This window comes from Leopardus geoffroyi, chromosome D2 (genome assembly GCF_018350155.1).
Source record: "Leopardus geoffroyi isolate Oge1 chromosome D2, O.geoffroyi_Oge1_pat1.0, whole genome shotgun sequence".
In the NCBI taxonomy this organism is placed as follows: domain Eukaryota; kingdom Metazoa; phylum Chordata; class Mammalia; order Carnivora; family Felidae; genus Leopardus; species Leopardus geoffroyi.
Window position 1 is genome coordinate 74010142 of NC_059334.1, and position 18898 is coordinate 74029039.

At 44.1% G+C, this 18898-nt stretch overlaps 2 protein-coding genes across 2 annotated transcripts in view; one reads left to right on the forward strand and one right to left on the reverse strand.

The window, feature by feature from the left end:
- Positions 1–18898, reverse strand: part of HSPA12A (heat shock protein family A (Hsp70) member 12A) — a 168119-nt gene that overhangs the window by 145064 nt on the left and 4157 nt on the right. The window contains exon 2 of the mRNA XM_045439079.1: positions 9159–9246. Within this exon, the coding sequence (XP_045295035.1) occupies positions 9159–9246 (88 nt within the window). The remainder of the gene's footprint in view (positions 1–9158; positions 9247–18898) is intronic.
- On the forward strand, positions 1690–5215 carry LOC123577124. The gene is made up of 2 exons (XM_045439084.1): positions 1690–3052; positions 4069–5215. Coding segments are annotated over exons 1-2 (732 nt in total). The 5' UTR covers positions 1690–2322; the 3' UTR covers positions 4071–5215.

Consider the following 18898-nt stretch of genomic DNA (forward strand, 5'->3'; position numbering starts at 1 on the left):
TGGCTCAGTTAAGCATCCAACTTTTGATTTCAGCGCAGGTTATGATCTCACAGTTTGTGAGTTCACAACTCTGTGATACGCTGAGTCACAGGATTATACACTTTATATGAGTGAAAGGCATGGTATGTGAATTCGAGCTCAAAAACAGTTATAAGAAGAGAGGGCACCAAAAACTGGGTCTCAGAATGACAATAGGCTATAAGTCACATCCTAGGAGGAAAAGCTGAAGAGAGTAGACGTAAAACAGAAAGACTCTGGGGAAGAAGCCATTTTCAAATATTTGAAAGGCTCACACATGAAAAGGCAATGAAATGACCATGTGGCCCAGAAGCGGATTCTGCTCCTCCTTTCGGACTGTTCACCCCCTGCCTATACCCCCATAACTCCCACACACCGTTCATGGTCCCGCTTACATGTTAGCCCCAGGGATGCCCTCCAGGACTCCCTCCCCGATCTTTGCCGTGTGCTCTCCTAGATTCAGAGCATTTCAAAGATTCTTCATTTGTAATGACATATTTATTTAGTCATTGGGCTATATAGTCTGAGGACCTCACTAAATTACTAGCTCCATGAAGGGACTCTGTTGGCTTCCATGCACTACTGTCTCCCTGGAACTTGCCACAGTGCCTGGCATATAGGAGGTAGTTAATAAGTACTGGTTGGGAGTGCCTGGGTGGCTCAGTCGGTTAAGTGGCCAACTTTGGCTCAGGTCATGATCTCGCGGTCCGTGAGTTCGAGCCCTGCATCGGGCTCTGTGCTGACAGCTCAGAGCCTGGAGCCTGTTTCAGATTCTGTGTCTCCCTCTCTCTGACCCTCCCCCATTTATGCTCTGTCTCTCTCTGTCTCAAAAATAAATAAACGTTAAAGAAATTTTTTTAAATAAATAAATTTTAAAAAAAAAAGTACTGGTTGAATGAATAGATGAATGAGCCCTAACTGTTAGAAAATACAAGCAGACAGCGTAAGGAGGAAATTTCTGGAATCAGAGCTGCCAACAGACGCAATGAGCTGCCCTGAGTGCCCTTGCACTTTGCTCCTCTTGAAACCGTTCAAGCATATGGTGGACAAAAGTGTCACGGAGCAGGTGTAAGCACCAAAGAGATGGTCAGACGAGATTTCTCTCCCTTCTACTTTAAAATCTCATGAATAGTTCATATACTCCGGAAAAATTCTAAAAGGCAGATAAGAAAAGTAAGTAAATCAAATCACCCGTGATCTCCCTACCAAGTGTTGGCCACGGTTAACGCAGTACAGTTGACCCTTGAACAACACAGGAGTTAGAGGTGCTGACGCCCTGCACACTGGAAAATCCCCGTACAAATTTTGACTCTCCCAGAACTTAACTACTAAAAGGCTACTACTGACTGGGGAGCCTTAGCAATAATATAAACAGCTAATTAGCACACGTTTTGTATGCTGTATGTATTATAGACTATATTCTTACAATAAAATAAGCTACCGAAAATGTCATTAAGAAAATCACAAGGAAGGGAAAATACATTTACAGTACTGTACTATACATATCAAAAAGAAATCTGCATATCAGTGGACCTGCACAGTTCAAACCCAGGTGGTTCCAGGATCAACTGTGTATCCTTCTGGACACTGGCCGTGTAGTGTTTCATTATATGGACACACACTGTTTTAATTACTACGGGATTATGTGAATCTTTGTACATTCCACGATGTTTAATCATAGCTCATGGCTCATACTTATTGGCTATTAAATTAGCGCCAGGCACTGTGCTAAACATTCCATATGCATCGGATTCTCCTAAAACCCAATGAGGTAGATACTTAATATTATTTACAGTTCATATTAGAGACAGGGAAACTGGGGTTTAGAGAAATCACCCAATTCTGTCATGATCACAGGCTAGCAAATGCAGAGCCAGATTCAGATGCCACTAATCTGACTTCAGACTCTAGTGAAGGTCCCACTGATGTTTGCTCAATGAATAACTGAACGAATGAGGGAATGAATGAATGGCTGTGTGCTCAACTGCCCACACCAGGAAGAATTAAGCTTCTCTTTACCAGCCGGTTGGTTCTTATCTTACAAAGCTCTAAATGTGAGGTCGCTCATCTCTTCTTGGCTCACTCTGTCTCAAGGCTAAAAACGGGGTCCGACTCCCACCGGCCACTGGACACCCTGCCTCTAGGGGAACCTCCAGTACCTTCTCGGCTGAGCCTCCCCACAGTCTCTGGTGGCCCAGGCTTCCGTCACCCACAGAGCCACCTTGGGCAGAGCCCACCCTGGCCACTTCCGGCCACCTGTCCCCCGGGACATGCGGAAGCTGACGGGGCCCCGGGGCTGCTGCGATGCGGCTGTGTCCACGTGTCCACTTCGAAGACGCGGTGCCGCGTCCCGCTGGTACAGGCGCTGCCGGTGCTGGTGCCACCGCCACCGCCAGTGCTGGTGCCACTGCCACCGTGCAAGTGCCACCGACACTGCCAGCGCCGGGCTCACCGCCTCTGCTGCCGCTGCCGCCACGCATCACTGGAACTGCGGCCCAATCAGCACCTCGGGGGTGGGACACTGCTGGCACCGCAGCCGCTGCCCGCGCGGCACCGAAACCGAAACTGAAACTACCGCCAGCACTGTGGGGGCGGGGCAAGGGTGGGGGCTGGGAGCTTTCTGTCCCCATTTGCTCAAGCCCACCCTCCCATTCCCCGGCAGCCCCGGGCAAACGAGGGATGGACTGTTCCCTCGTCTCCAAACGAAGCTTCACCAGGGACTGTCTTGGGCTCTCCTGGGAGAGGACTTCTTGGGTCAAGCAAACAGGGCCCCGGAAAGCCCGGCCCACGTTCCCCCAGCCGGCTCCAAACCCGGGCGCAGCGCAGCCGCAGCGGGGAGCCGCCTCTGCCCACCGCTTCCCCCGGCCCGTGGAACGGGCGCCTTCGTCCCACACTGCGGAGGCCGAGAGACGCGCGTGGCCGCTCTCCGAAAATGCCGCAGACCTCACGGAACCCATCTGCGAACTCACCTGCGAGTCTGCCCCGTTTTCCGTCCAGTCCTGTTTCTCAAAGACACCACTCGTGTTACCTGATTGTGCGTAGGTCTCAGAGTCCGTCTTGGAATAAGGCAGGAAGTTAGAGAAGTAAAAGGAGATCAGATGAAGAGCTGCGAAGCGCATTTATGGATACGCATTTTGAAAAGGAAAGCCCATTTCCAACTTTGGGGATTTTTTCTGGAGACTTCCAAGGGGCAGAAAATCTTGGCCAAATGACCTGGGAGCTCTAAGTGGAAAACAGGGCTCTCTCAGGAAGCTTTTTTTTTTTTTAATGTTTATTTATGTATTTTGAGGGGGGGGGAGAGGGGTAGAGAGAGAGGGAGGGAGAGAATCCCAAGCAGGCTCCGCAATGTGGGGCTCGAACCAAGGAACCCTGAGGTCACGACCTGAGCCACAATCATGAGCCAGTTGCGCAACCAACTGAGCCCCCCAGGTGCCCCTCTCAGGAAGCCTTCTAAATATGAATTACAGAATGACTGCTCCCTCCTGCTTTTTGTAGATAGGCGTTAAGAACGCTGCTGGGCGCCAATGATCCTGGCCAAGGTCAGCATCCACGGGCCACCACCCTTCCTGACCCTCCGTGGCCTTCAGCCCAGAACTCCTTCCTTAAAGAGCAGCACCCAGACTCTCAGCCTGCCCAGATAAGTTCATATTAAGGTTTTAATGCCATCACTCCATGCTTCTCAGTCAGAAAGGTCACAGACCATTAATGCCACAGCAAAGCAGGAAAGGGTCTCATCCTCATGGACCTAAGTGGTTCTCAGAGGATGGGTAGGGTCTGGCAAGCCAAGAGGAAGGGTTCCAGAAACAGAGCAGAGGAACAGAGAGAGAAGCAAAGGGCATGACTGGTCAGTGGCAGAAGGAGGGTCAGAGGACAGCAGGGAGGGGTCACCCAGGGCCAGTGGATTGCTTTAGCAATCAATAAGAACCTGACAGCTTATAACGTTTTAGAATCTGATTTTAAAACTGGGATTTCATGCTCATGTGGGGTAAAAATAAATGTGAGAAATGGGCACCTTGTATACAAACAACACATTTACTTTTTCCCCTCTAGAAGCAAGCCATAGCATGAGCACAGAATCCAGGAGAGAGGTTTTTGCCCTTGAACTGGCTATTCCTGAACCTTCACCCAACTTTCCAGATCCCACAGGGGCCTCTTAGATCTAATAGAGTTTGGTTTTGTGCTAAGGCTATTCTCTGTGCTGGGTCATTAGTCATTCTTGTCCCTCTGCATAACACAGAGCACCTTACAGGAGGCACACTGGTCACCTGTGGCAGACAATGAGACCCATGCTCGCCAGACTCAAGAAGACTGAATGATGAAGAAAAGTGTTTGGACAAACTAGGACTCGTCTCTACACCTGAGACAACGCATAGTGAAAAAACTCCAAAATGTTCTTCTACCTAGACATCTCCTCCTCTGATAACCATCTGGCTTAAACATAGTATGACACCGGGGGCAGAACCTGGAGAGCTTCAAGGTCTGTCTTTAGGAGGATCCTCGTCCACGTACATGCTGTCTCACCCATGCTACAAAGTGGGTTAACACAGGCTATAAACTCACTATCCAAAGTCAGAGAGACTATAATGCATGTATATTCCTTCCAACTGTGACTGGTTCTCTCTCTCCCTGCCTCTTAATCTCTTTATATACATATATATGTATATATACCTCATTTATATATACTACATTCATTTATGTATACATACCTACATAGACATATGTGTATCTTGTGTATATAACTATATATGTGTGCATATAAAATATGTATAGTGTACATGTATATACGTATATAAAAGACACATATAAAGAGAATAAGAGAGGCAGGGAGAGAGAATATGTGTGTAAACACACACACACACACACACGCACACACACACAAATATGGACTGCAATTCAATTCCATTCAATTTCATTAAATTCAACCCACATTTAGAGTCTTTGCCATGCGCTGGTCGACACAAGACACTAGACACCGAGTCACAGAAGAGTGAAACCGACCTCCAGCAGCTCGCCATCTAGAGGGAAGATAAACTGAACCCACACACCGGCATGGTGGCCACTTAGAATGGGAGGCAGTGTGGCTTGGTGGTTTTAGATCAAGGGTGGTTCATATGTGTGCATGCATCATGCTGGCTGGGCGAGGGTCCCGCTCTACCACTGTCAAGCTCTGTGACCTTCAACAGGCAGTCTGAGCCCCAGGGTCCTCATCAATAACATGAACATCGACACCAGCACCTTCTTCATGGAGCAGTGAGAAATTAACGATATCACCAGTGAAAGCGCTTACATTGGCACACAGAAGGCATTCGATAAAAGGGAACTTCTACTGTTACAATTATTATTCTTATTGAGAAAAGGGTGCTTTTGTGTCGAGGGGCACAAAAGAAAGAAAGGTCTGTGTAACTTGGGGGTGTCAGGAGGAGCTTCGGGGAAGAGGTGGCATAAGGAACAGGTGTTTGTCAGGAGAACAACAGGGACAGAAGGCATTCCGGGAATATGAAAGAGTTTGTTCAAAGGCCCTGAGGCATGAAACATCCTCGCATATCCCGAGAACTGCCAGAAGATCAGCACAGCAGAGTGAGGGTTCAAGGTCAAAAAGAAGCCACAGTCAGATCTAAAAGGCCACCAGAGAGCTTCAAACGATGGGATGACAAGATCAGACTTGCTTTCAGAAAGGTTTAGGTACTATCCAACTGAACATGATTTCACCTTCCTCAGGTCACCGTTGTGAGGACCAGTTATCACAAATACCACCAGACTATATTAATGCCACAAAACAGAAGACTTCGTGTCGTTCACATGTTCTTTCCTCTGTTCACGAGTCTTCAAAAGCTTTTTGTTGGTTTGTTTCAGTTTTAGTAAATAATTGGCTTTTACATGCTGGTTCCATTGCTGCAGAAGGTTTTCTTTACCACTAATGTCTTACAGAACGATTTTCATTTTTGTTTTGTTAATGTTTACTTATTTTTGAGAATGAGAGAGAGACAGAGAGAGACGGAGTACAAGCAGAGGAGGGGCAGAGAGAGAGGGAGACACAGGATCCGAAGCAGGCTCCAGGCTCTGAGCTGGCAGCACAGAGCCCAACATGGGACTTGAACCCAGGGACCGCAAGATCATGACCTGAGCCAAAGTCAAATGCTTAATGGACTGAGCCACCCAGGCGCCCCTTACAGAATGATTTTTACATACTCATCTTCCTAACCACAAGAAGGGTCTTCAGTGGCCCCTTCTTAGCATCCGTAAGAGCCAGACAGCAAATCATTCACCCTCCAAGTACGCAGACAGCGATCACATGCGGCGGATCAGATCTGAGAGACAGAGGCGGATGTGGGAGGCAGAGCCATGATCGGGGTTAGTACTGGAACTAGAAGGAAAATCATATCCCGGGGAAAAAAGCAGTAGGAGTGAACCAAGAAGGTCACAGAAGAAGAAGAAGAAGGACACGTGCCGTGACACAAAAGGGGTGGACGAAAATGCAAAGTGGACCTCTTAAGGGCATTTAGTGACAAAGGAGGTCCTGGAGGGAAAATTTGGAGACAGGCAACTAAACTGTTTAAATGTGTCTCGATTCATTTGCTCATATCATTCATGAGATCAGCCTATTAGTCGATTCTCCGAATTCTCTTTGTTCAAACATGTTCTGGGTACAGAGAAAATAACGTGACACTGCAGAACAGCGCATGGTTTCCGACCATGAAGGACTCAGCACAGGAGAAAAGAGAATTCCTTCTGCTCAGGTGTGAGTGGGCACCTGATACGTGCCAGGTATTGTCCTAAGTGTGGCTTACATATGCTGTCTCGTTTAATCTTCATGCGACACCATTGATAAAATCAGCAGCCAGGGACAGTCTTCTTTCTGGCCCCATTTTCCATTGCTCCGTATTAGAGCAAACAGAGGCAGCAGGCGGGAAAGAGAGCTGAAAACTGCTAGTCGGCAGATACCTCCATCGCTTTAGACGCCACCGCCCCCACCCCCAAATTGACATCAAAGGGTCTGGTCTTAAGATTTTCCGAAAACAAACATTGCTTCTTGCAATCTTGCAATACACTTTTTCCCTTTGATTTCACAAGCATTGACCCCCCCCCCCCCCCCCCCCCCCCCCCCCCCCCCCGCCAAATGCAGTAATCCTGCCATTCCCTTCAGACCAGTAAACATGCTCGGTGCATCGTGTGCTCGAGTGCAGGTATATCCAATTCAGGCACAAACAAGGAGTGCCGTCATCCCCACAGGATCTGCCAGTGGGTCAAGTCCAAATTCTGGACTCAGATGCCCTAACTGAGTGCCTCTCTGGGCTGTGGTTGCTGCAGCCTGGAGCTCCCGAGCACCAGGGGTTGTTTGCTTAAGTTGTTAAAAAAAAAAAAAAAAAAAAAAGTAAAAAAAAATATATACATATATATAATAATCCTATCAACCTCTCATGTGGCACTCCAACTTAGCATGTATTTTGGGTCAACTAAGAAACTCAAAGAGCACTGCAGGAACAATTAAAGTAAGTGTGAAAGGGGTACCAGGGTGGCTCAGTCGGTTAAGCATCCGACTGCGGCTCAGGTCATGATCTCCTGGTTTGTGGGTTTGAGCCCCACGTCGGGCTGCGTGCTGACAGCTCAGAGCCTGGAGTCTGCTTCAGACTCTGTCTCCCTCTCTCCCTGTCCCTCGCCTACTCAGGCTCTCATTGTCTCTTTCTCTCAAAAATAAATAAAAAAGTTAAATTTTTTTAAAAAAGTAAGTGGGAAAAATAGCAAGATCTCCATCAATTGCTTTGTTTCTCAGACAAAAATTTCTCCCCTGAAAAATCAAATGAGCAATAAGTTATTTATTGAACACCTACTATGTGACAGGTACTCTATATCCAATTGCACATTACAGGATTTCTTTTTCGTTACTGTCTTCCCTTCTTTGAAATATTTAAAGCATTGATCAGGATGCTTTAGCTGTTTTGTCTTCAAGCAGTTTTATTATTATGAAATGTCTTCAGAAGCTTAACACTGTTAGCTAGGCAGAGTTTTCTGAGTCTTTTTTGGTCTCTTTTGTTTTCTTCCTACTATTTTTTTTTTTTTTTTTTTTACCTAAAACTTTCCTCTTCTTACTCTCTGATTTCAGGGAGAAAAAAATCTAGCATCTGGGTCCCGAGACCACTTGAAATGTCTGGGCTGAGGACTGCTAATGACCTCCCAGAGATAACCCAAATTGCTGATTTAGCAAAGCCCATTCTTGACCTTGACACAAGACAAGACAGGCAAAGGGAGAGGACTTGCCAGGCAGCAGTGAAAGAAGACAGATCGTGGAAGGGCTCAGATCTCCCCGGGCCCCCTCCCCCATTCAGCAAACACCTGGCTGAGTTGGAAAACATGACCGGTCCAACCTTCCTATTGGCACCAATTGAAGCTGTCAGCTCTCGGCTTGTCACCAGTTGCACTGGGAGGCCCCGGGCAGCCACAAGAGCCCTAATTAGGCAGAAATGACACTTCTACAACTGACCTGCCAGGACCTTTGGCAAACCATTTAACATCATTAGTTAACATTTTTTAAAAGTGTGAATGTAAATGAACAGCCACTGGTTTTCAATGGAGTTTGTCGGTGGCATCTCCCCCCCCCCCGCCCCCCAGCTCACTCTTTCTCTTTTTACATGAATAGCCCACTTGTTTCCTCCAGAATTGGAGGGAGGCACCAGGGAAAATGGAAGAAGAGGACCAGTCCTCTGTGAGGAGAGACGTTAAAGCATAAACAAGCCCGAAGGATCCAGAGACATCTCTTCCTGCCTCGGTAGAGGCCTGAACACACACAAGGCCCCAGAGCCAGCAGGGCAGGGCAGGGAGGGGACAGGTGTGTGCCCAGCCAGGTGCTGCTCCGTGAGCTCGGCTTGTGAGTGTGGATGTCGGCTGTCGCCCATCCCGTGCGAAAGCAATTTCATTTCCTGAGTCGAGGGTGCTTCTGAAATACTTTCTCTCGTACCTCTTACCACTCGTCGGCACTCTGAACAAGCAGCCGCTCTGCAGTGGTTTAGCAGGTATCTTACGCGTGCTTCAATCTAGCTGTACCGGCTTTAAATGTGCCCAGTCTGTCTCTAGACAAACGAAATTCCAGGGGTGACTACTTCCGACGCCAGTTTGGTACTTACACAGATGAGTTCGTTTCCTACCTGAAGCTGGTATTTCCCACCTTGAATCACACTTGACTTTGCTCTTTGCTGCACACCCACAGAATCTGTACACGCCAACATTCTCCATCTGCAGGAGGGGGGGAAAACTTCACTGTGAAAATGTCACCTTATCCATTTCCGCGCTGCTCTCGAAGCGTGTGTTTGTGCCGGCTGACAGCTGGAAGAGGCTGCCCAGAGCAGAAGGGAGGCCAAGGCACAGGTGGGCAGCGGAGGGGCCAGGTTCCTCCAGGGCCTTTGCACTTACCACCTACTCTTTGGGTGGCCCTGGTAAGGTGCTTTGCCCGAGTCTCAGATGTTTTTATCTGTAAGAGATAATGCCTTCCTACTTCAGATGACAAAAACAAGAGATGGAAATATCATGAGAACTGGGAAGCACCGTGTAAATAAAGATACGGAGTGCCAGATTAATTAGACGGCCAAAACTGAGGCACTATGCCAGGTTCTCAGCTTGGAGAGATGAAACTGAGAATCTGTCCTCTTGCTTCTCAAGGCAGGCTGGACAAAGCCACTACACCACTGGCACATCCCAGGTCCCTCTCTGTACCCCCCCCCCCCGCCCCTCCTGTCTCCCCACCTCCACTCCTGCTTCTTCTCCAAAGAGCTTTAAGAATTACAAAGAAAAGTGCATGGGTGCAAAGCAAATTCTTAAAACCCGTGGTCATATTAGCTCTTTAGCTTCTCTGCTGGATCCTAGGCAGTACGAAAGGGGAAGCTCATTTGTCTACCTCTGGATTTCCAGAAGCCCTGAGGACAGGGACAGGTATACAGTAGATGCACAATAAATGTTTACTGTGTCGAAATGCAGTGCAGCTTCCAGACACGTGCTTATAGCAGTTGGAAGGTGTGCTTTACGAAGGCAGCCCAGCTCCTGGATTTGGGGGAGCTTTGCTTGTCCCTGAATTAAAAATGAGTAAAATCAAGCGGGCAGCATGTGGTGGAGAATGCCTGCAAGTCACCATGAGAGAGAGAAGCAAAAGCAAACAATCTGAGTTTGGGGCAGAAAGAGAGAGAAAATACTGGAAAACATCCTTAATAACAGTAAATGGGAAAGGGAGAGAACAGCTCATCGTGATGGAGTATTTAGTGCTTTTAAGCTAAATACCTCAGCATATTAAGCAAATAGAGAAAAGCCAGCTAGAAGATGTCAGCAAATTGAAGGGAACGGTGCTCAGAAAGCTCAGAAAGCCGATAGGAGGTGTCTGGTTTTGACCCCTTTTCCCATCACATGCCTGGTCTGCGCCCGCTTGTTTAGTGTTGCTTCTCCTCTCCAGCTGGGGAGCTTATTGAAAAGCTCTTGCTCCCTGCCTGGTTTTGGCACATTTTCTGCAGGTGCCTCCTACTGTGGCCACAATGGGCTGCTAGGGAGGTTTAGACCTGTCAACAGCTCCAGGGGAGGGGGTGGCGGAGGGAGCGCAGCCATTGTCTTAAAGGGCCAGTGACATTGTGCGCCTTGGAGCCTGCGGCACCGGCACCTGCTAATGAGATGAATCCTTTCTCCCCACTTGCTCTTTCTCTCTTTAATGATTTAACTTGATCGCTTTGGTTCCTTTCTGGACAGGGAATTGCTCCGTTGATAATATAAAGTAATTGCCTGTAAAACATTGCTCCGCAGCAACTACTCCTTCCTTGGCTGAAAATGTCACAGCAATTGAAAAGCTCTTAGCCCAGTTCAAGAATGAGGTTGCTCAAGAGAAGGGTCTTTGCATATGTCACCAAGCACTCTTGGGTTGCGAGAGTTGCGAGTTCTTGGTGTGTCTAATTGAGTTTTAAGACAGAGACTTCTCCTTCCTTTATCACAGTATGATTTAGTGTGCGACTGGGGACAACTGACCAAGCTGAACTAAAAACTCCCCGGACCCTAGAATTAGAGTACGTTCAGGGACAGCCACTGTTTTCTCAATCAGTGTGCCATTCTTTTCTCAGAGCCCCGAATTCGGAGGCAAGGCTACGTGGGTCAAGTGTGATTTAGGAGAGCATCTTCATTCCCATCACCTAAGAAGAAGGTATCTTTGTCGAGGAGGGACTGGGGGCCTTGGTTTTGCTAAGTGGGATCGATGCTCTAATTGTCTAAGATTTGCTGATTTTTTTTCAGACCTGTCACTTGGCGGCAGCAGTGACACACTGTGGGAACGGGGACCACACGCCTGAGTTTTGATAAATACGTTATTAGTCACTGCCACGCCAATGTGGGGAGTAATTCACCTGGAGAAAAATCGCTTTGTCGTAGGCGTGAACCTGCCAGCAAAATAAACAGTGGTTAGTGACGGTTTCATTTTCTCTGACAGGTGAAAGCCTGAGTCTGTATCTGAATGAGGGAGAGAAACTTTCTTCGCCCTACGTGGTGGGAAGCACCACTTGCTAAATGAGATGCTGCCGCATTACTAATTCGGGAACAAAGCTTCAGGTGAATCATCTTCCAACCAGATGAGCCGTGAATAGGTTTTGAAGCTGATGAAGTAAGGGCAGTAGACATGCTTATTACTGTACTTTATAAAAAGGCAAAAACATCTGCCTGCTTACTTGACAAACTCGAGTACAGAGAAGGCAGCTACAAAAAAAAAAAAAAAAAAGGACATTTAAAATTATACATCTGAAGAAAGCTGCAGAATTTTTACAGCTAACCCCCTCAAAGATCAGGCTACACGTTCCATTACTGTAAATAGTGAAGTACTTTCTTCTTGGAATTTAGGAATTTGGGATTTTAGATTTTTACATCTTTTAATATTGTCAGAATATGTCTGATATTCAGTTGGGGCAATTACACATATGATACCAAAATATACTGCACATAATAGAAGTAGCTTTTATATTTTACTCATCTTTCCTTTATCCATAATGAAGCGAATAAAAAAAAATTTTACCCATTAAATAAACTGATTCCTGAATAGAAGAATTATGTTGACTGCCTTTTACCAACAACTAGTTTTTTTCTATGTGTGTGTGTGTGTGTGTGTGTGTGTGTGTGTAAAATGAAGGCATGGAACTAAATGGCCCAAAAGTTTTGCTGGCTCTATGATTTTCTTATCTATAATGATGATTCCTGTAACGGAAACAAATAAGCAGCAAATATGACCACATGGTTATTTCTAACAGCTTTGCCTATGGGACAGGCGGTCAAGACAGAGTAAGGGCAGGGTGAGTGAAGTCCCTGCAGCCACGACTAGGAGAGCCTGGACTGTGGGGCTAGAGTCCCAAACCCCCTTGCAAAAGATGGCTCAGGAAGCAGGAATGCAGGGAAGGTGGCCCTCGTGGTGGGGGGTATGGGAAGGTGGTGGCCGGTGTCCTCCACATGAACCCCCAGAGTATTCCCCACATTTCTGGAGGGGGGAAAAGAACATGTGAAGAAGAGAAAAGCAAGTCAAGCAAGCACATCCATCCTCCGTGAGACGAACGTCAAATCTGACAACAGCCACAGGACTGGTTTCACTTTTGTATCCTCCCCTCTCATATATTTGCACATGATGCAAGAGGTCTGAATAGAATTCCAAAGTTCAGAGATAACGAAATGGGGATTCACATTTTATTGCTCATGTGGATCTTTGCAGCACATTTGAAACCACCTGACTTCACAAGGTAGAAATTAACCTTGGGTTACATACGTTTGAGCCTCAGACTAAAAAGGATTTGTCAAGATGTTGGGCAGGTGTTTAAAAATAAAAGAATGCATTTTAAAATGCATCATTTCCTGTGCCTGTGCACAACTAAGTGATGAAATGTACACAGAGCTATGAGAATTATACCCCGGGCTAAACTGTGATTGTTCTCTAGGGTAATCATTGACATTCTTCATAATCAGATTTGTACATTGCCACAGACATTTCAACCTGAGCCCTTTATTTCGCGTTTACGTTTGCTACTGACATATACCCACTTAACGCAGAGAACTGTTAAGATCCTTTATACTCACGCAAAAAGTTAACATCAAGCTCATGGGCAATAGTACCTGTTGCAATGTTTGTACTCCAGATATAAGTTGTACTTACTTCCCAGTTAGAAAATAATACCAATTTAAAATTTGCTTTATAGCTTCTGAATTAAGATAGAACCACTCACCAAGGGAAGAAAAAGATTTTAGTATTTCATCCCTCGGCAGAATGCATGGGCTCCTTCTCAATCAACATTGCAGCTGCAGGGTTTGTGAGGGAGTCAGACAACACAGAAGCTAAGGCAAGCACAGGCTTCACTCCCCTCCCCCGCGAGGAGCTTGGTTCTACTTTGTTTCTTGCAATTTTCTTAGAATTGCATACTGCAAAGCTTCCTTTCTTTCAAAAGTCAGAAAGCACTCAGTAGCCAAAGAAGTGTTACCATCCTGTTTCTCTCTCCAGTTTGTGTGACACGGGATCACAGCCCCCTTCCAGAGTTCAGCTTATTTTAAAATATCCAACTGAGCAAGATGCACTTGAGTAGTCAACAGGCTATGCCTGGCCCAAAGGACTAGTTGGAAGATGCCGACCATTAAAAACCCTACATCTTTACCTGCATATCTTGTGAAAAATAGAGGAGCTAGGCTGGCATGAGGTGTATCTCCTGAAGTCCAAATTTGGAGAGTAAGGTGAGTTGCTCATAAATGCCATAACCACAGGAGCTGGTCCTGATGTGGCAGTTAAGCCTTCACCCTAGAGGATACAAGGGTGTGTGTGTGTGTGTGTGTGTGTGTGTGTGTGTGTGTGTTTCTTAGCACTAGGGCTTGGAAAGAATATGTAAGGTTCAAGGCATGCCCCTAGTGAGTTCAAATCAAATGTAGACAATACATACAAGGGAAGGTAAAAATGATTATTTTTAGTTAAAAAAAAAAACAGTTGGTGATTCCTTCTATTCTCATATAACAAATAATACTTGGAAATAAAGTCTATTGCAAATACAAATTAAAAAGATCTTGAAATTTTGAATTCTTCATTTTGATTACATTTCCTGCTTTTGCAGATTTATAATTATCTCAAAAAAAGACAACTGTTTTCCAACAATAGGTTTATAAGAAATGTACAAAAAAATATATTAACTGAACAGATTTTTTTCCAGTGGTCTTAGTTAAGAATTTACAATGCCTAGATTTTCAATAAAGTAATAAATAACCATACATAGGACAACATCTATTCTAAAGCATTTAAATTGATAAACACACATTTTAGTTATTTCAAATATCATACTTTAAAAGTTGTTTTTGTTCTTACTCTACAAAACATAGACTTTGATTCTTGCCCTGTAAAAGACAGTGTTTGATTTTGTATTCTTAAAATCAGCACACAGGCCTTACTTTCCCCTTATATACTGTCAGCTTGGCTAGCAAGAAAAAAGAAAGCATTTAATGATTAGGAAACCAAAGTTTAGGTCAGATACGCACAAGTGTGGGCATAGAATAATTTTACAGGAACTCTACTTTTAATACTGCAGAAGGAGGAAAATTCTTTAGAAGGCACAGATACTTAACTGAGGTTAACTGAGACACTCTTTGCTATAAAATGCCCCGCCTCATGAGTTTGTTACATGGTCTCCTCTCTTTTCAAATTCCCATAAAGATTCCAAGGCAATATTTGTGTAATTATTATGAGTGCAAATATTTGGCCATGAACTTTGGGGAAGAAGGTTACCTAGGATGGCTCGGGGATATTTTAAATCACCTGGTTGTTCACAAACCAACTCCAATTTTTACAACAGTCTAACAGCAGCTGTTGAACAAGGGCCGCTCAGCTCCTTTAAGGAGTCTGGCCAGTTCCCGAAAGGGCAGTGGCAGAGGGCGGACCTTTGGTTACCCATGTGGCTTCACTTGGCTGTATCTCTGTGCACACAAAAAGAAGTGGAGACCAGGGCAGGCACCCAGATACTTCTCTTCCCACCTCAGTTTGCCTCAACTATTTATTTCAAGTGAAAGTGCTGTCACACAAAACCATCTTAATACCGATCATTCTTTATTCCTGTCTGAACACAACTGTCTTAAATTCTCTCCTACTTTCCTTTCCCTTCCTCTCTCCAAACTACAGCATTTAAATGTGGTTATGCTGACTGTAGCCCAAGCAGAAGACAGGCATCATTAAAAACATTTTAAAAGTATTTCCATTTCAGAAATAACATTTTAGTCTTTCATCCTGACCAGATCTCTCCTTAAGTATTAATGGAAACATTATTCTTCTGAGAAGCGAATTCTGACCATTACTGCTCTTATTTCTACAATATCTACCTAAGATTTTGGATGCCCAAACACAAAATATAATAATGGTATTTAATTAAAAGCAGGACCCCTTATTCCTTGCTAACATACAATTCTGTGTATTTTTTAATTGTACAGAAATTTAATCTAACACATTAGATTGGCATTAGAGATTCATTCACAAATGTCACCTTAAATAATTCTGGAACTGTGTAGGGCTCCAATGATACTTATAAATGATTGTCATATGTAAAAAAGATGCAATTAAATCAAATCGTACTGAGAAATTTGCCTAAGATGACTTTATTTGCTAAAAACGCCTGGGAACTTCCTCTCCAAATTTACTCCCCCGAAAGAAAACATTCTCATCTGCATCTATGACTACAATTTTTAAAAATAGTCAAGGAACACAAAGTTTCAAATGTCTTAAATGAAACAAACAACAAAAGGTAACACCACCTTTTGCAGCAAACACCACCAATGACCCTTCATTTTGCCAATAAGAAAATGTCAAGAATCAAGTCCTAAATTTTTGACAACTGAATTTTTTAAATCCCCCAAATAATATTTGACAACTTAACGTTACCATGAGATTCATGACCGGGCCAGTAGAAATCATCAGTTATAAAGGCATAGAGTGTTTTGATTTTGCTAATAAGAAATTGATAATTCCTCTTAAGCAGATTAACTTAAAGTACATTTTCAGGGAAGCTGAAATCCCCTTCAATCAAGTTCTTAAGTTTAATTACAAAAGTCAAACAATTTACTGGCTCTCACTCAAGCGCAATAACAAAACAGGTGGACACACGACTCTCAGAGGCTGGGAAACAGACCAGGTCAATGTTTGCAGCAGTTACAGAGAAAACATTTTCAGACGTAACTAGATAAAACATCTAACTGGTCCTCTTAACTGGGATTTCTCCTCTCTTTCTTCTTTGCTGCCCCCTATGTGGGAAAGATGCTTAACATTTTCCTCATTCAAAGTAAATGCAATTACTATATTTATGTTGCTACTTTTATATTAAGAGAAGAAGTACAAATTAGAAAACCTGGCCTTTGTAGAATATTTTATACGTATTCATTTTGCTTTATTAGCCCCTTAATTATGTCACAGAAATACTCTTAAGTTGTATCTATTTCTACAAAGTTAAAAAAGTATCTACTTTAAAATGGCAAAATAGCTTACTTGAAGAGTTTCTTTTGCCTCATTTTTTCTCTTTCTTTTTACTGTCTAAACTCACTGGATAATTGCCCTACTTCCAATTTAATTCTTCCTATATAGAAATTGTGTGTCTATATCCTGAAAAATACCAATTAAACTGCCAGCAATAACATCTCCAACAGTATCTTTTGGTCTTCGGTGTCAAAGCCCTCTGAACAAATGACCGGAAGGCTAAATCTAATACAGTCTTTGACAGGATGCCAGCTTTGAACACTCACATTGCAACCGTGGCTCCAGCTTTCTGCTTTATTTGGGGAACAAGAGAGAAATAACACATCAACTCTGTAATTTTGCACAAATGGTAAAGGTTAAAACAAAAGTGATAGATTACCAGGAGGTCTGATTATCTCAAAATGTCATTAATATTGTTTTAAGAGGGGGGTTCCCCTTATCATTTAATTCAATTCCACCTGAATTCCTGTACAAAGTCAAATAAAGGTTTTCAGACAAATATAGTAAAACTGCTAAAAATGTTATTTTCCTTCTCCTTAATTTCTTTGGCAATAATGACATCATTTACTACGTATTGGGCATGGTGGGAAGAAGGCTCCATGGATTTTCCAATTTAATCTCATAGCAATCCTATGATATTGAAAATATTGAAAATATTAGTTGATGAGGAAATGGGCTCAGAGAGGTTAAGTATCTTGTACAAGGACACACAGCTGGGAACTGGAAGAACCAGACTCTGACCCGTGTGGTCTGGTTCCAAGGCCCAACACTTCTAGGCCTTCTTGGCTGTATCCACTATCCAATTTTCCCTGGGTGAAGCTTTACCCATTCTCTTTCTAACATGATCCCTGAAAAAATATTTTAGGGCAGAGGTTCTCAACCTTAGCTGCACATTAATATCCCATATAAAAAAAAAATCCTCTGTGTGGGCCCCACCCCTGGAGATTCTAATTTAATAAGTCTGGGGTAGGGCCTAGGCATCAGTGTTTTTTAATACTACAGCAGGGAATAGATAACCCTCTTCTTCAAGGGGCTTAGATTCTAACAGTGTTCAGATGTTACCTGAATTTGGTAGAATCCCCACATGATTCTAATATGCAGCTCAGATTGAGAGCCAGTGATCAAGAGATTAACACCATTTTCCCAGACTCCTTTCTCCATGCCCTCAATGTGAGCAGCTCAACTGGCTTATCCAGAAAGGATGGCCAAGAGCCTAATAATCGCTGACATGAGACCGTAGAATCTAACTACCGAGAGTTCTAGATTTGAGAGGCAGCAGAGCGCAGAGGGAAATGCATGGGCACTGGGGTCAGCTGGTTCAAATTCCATCTCCACTATTTGCTTACTGTATCACCTTGGGCCAACCCCTTACCTCTTGTGGTTGTGTTGCAGAATTCAATGGGATGATGTAAGGAAAACCTCAGGCATATAAAAGTTCTCCATCAATGGTAGTTGCGGCCCGGGTTTTTGTTGCTATTACTAGCCCAGAGGTAATGACTATTGCCAGGAGGCATTGGTAGTGAAAAAACTCAAATTACAAAAACATTTTATTATTAGTCTAATCATTCCTACTTTTATTCCTTCGCATTTAATTTACAGCTATTTATATTGCAATTAGCTTGGCAACCCTCATTCCTGACAACTGGGCCAGGAGGGGTAACATTATCACTCCCATCTTTAGATGGGGAAAAGGCAACATTTCCATCTATTCTCTCTCCAGTTTCTAGGATCTAAAGATTAAAGACACCTGCAATCATATTCATTAGTTCCCTATGAAAAATGATATTCAACACAGATGGCAAATGCAGGCAAGAATTAACAGGCACTTGATAGCAACCCCAAAATAACACCTAAATAATCACTTCTGAACATGAAAGTCATGGCAAACAAGTTCCAATTTATAGAAAGGTGTCAGAAAGGATTAGGGGGAAATGAACAAATATGTTTTTCTTTATCCTCATTCATTTAGGAAATGTCTGACATAGCTTAGAAATTCTTTTTCAAATGCAGACTGAAGCATGATTAATCTCCTCCATGAAGGGTCTTCATTTAGCAGATAGGACTAGACTGGTATGCCCTGATATTTTATCTTGAATCAAAGCTACAAAGTAGGAGACGTCTAAGATGAAGAGACCTGATTCAATGGCTCTCAGTCAAGGTCCCCGAGAAGCCCCCATACTATAGGCGAAGAGCTCACAATTCCAAATATGCACCAGACACATGCCCGACCTGGAGAGCAGCTTGCCTATAAATGCATTCTTTGTCACATGTATGGAGGTTATGTGAATGAAACACATATGCTCCAGACATACTATTGAATTCAGAGTCACTGTATATAACCACTGTTACATGGGGGTGGGGGGGGTAGTTTCTTCCATTTTTTTGGTTGTTAAAAAGGAG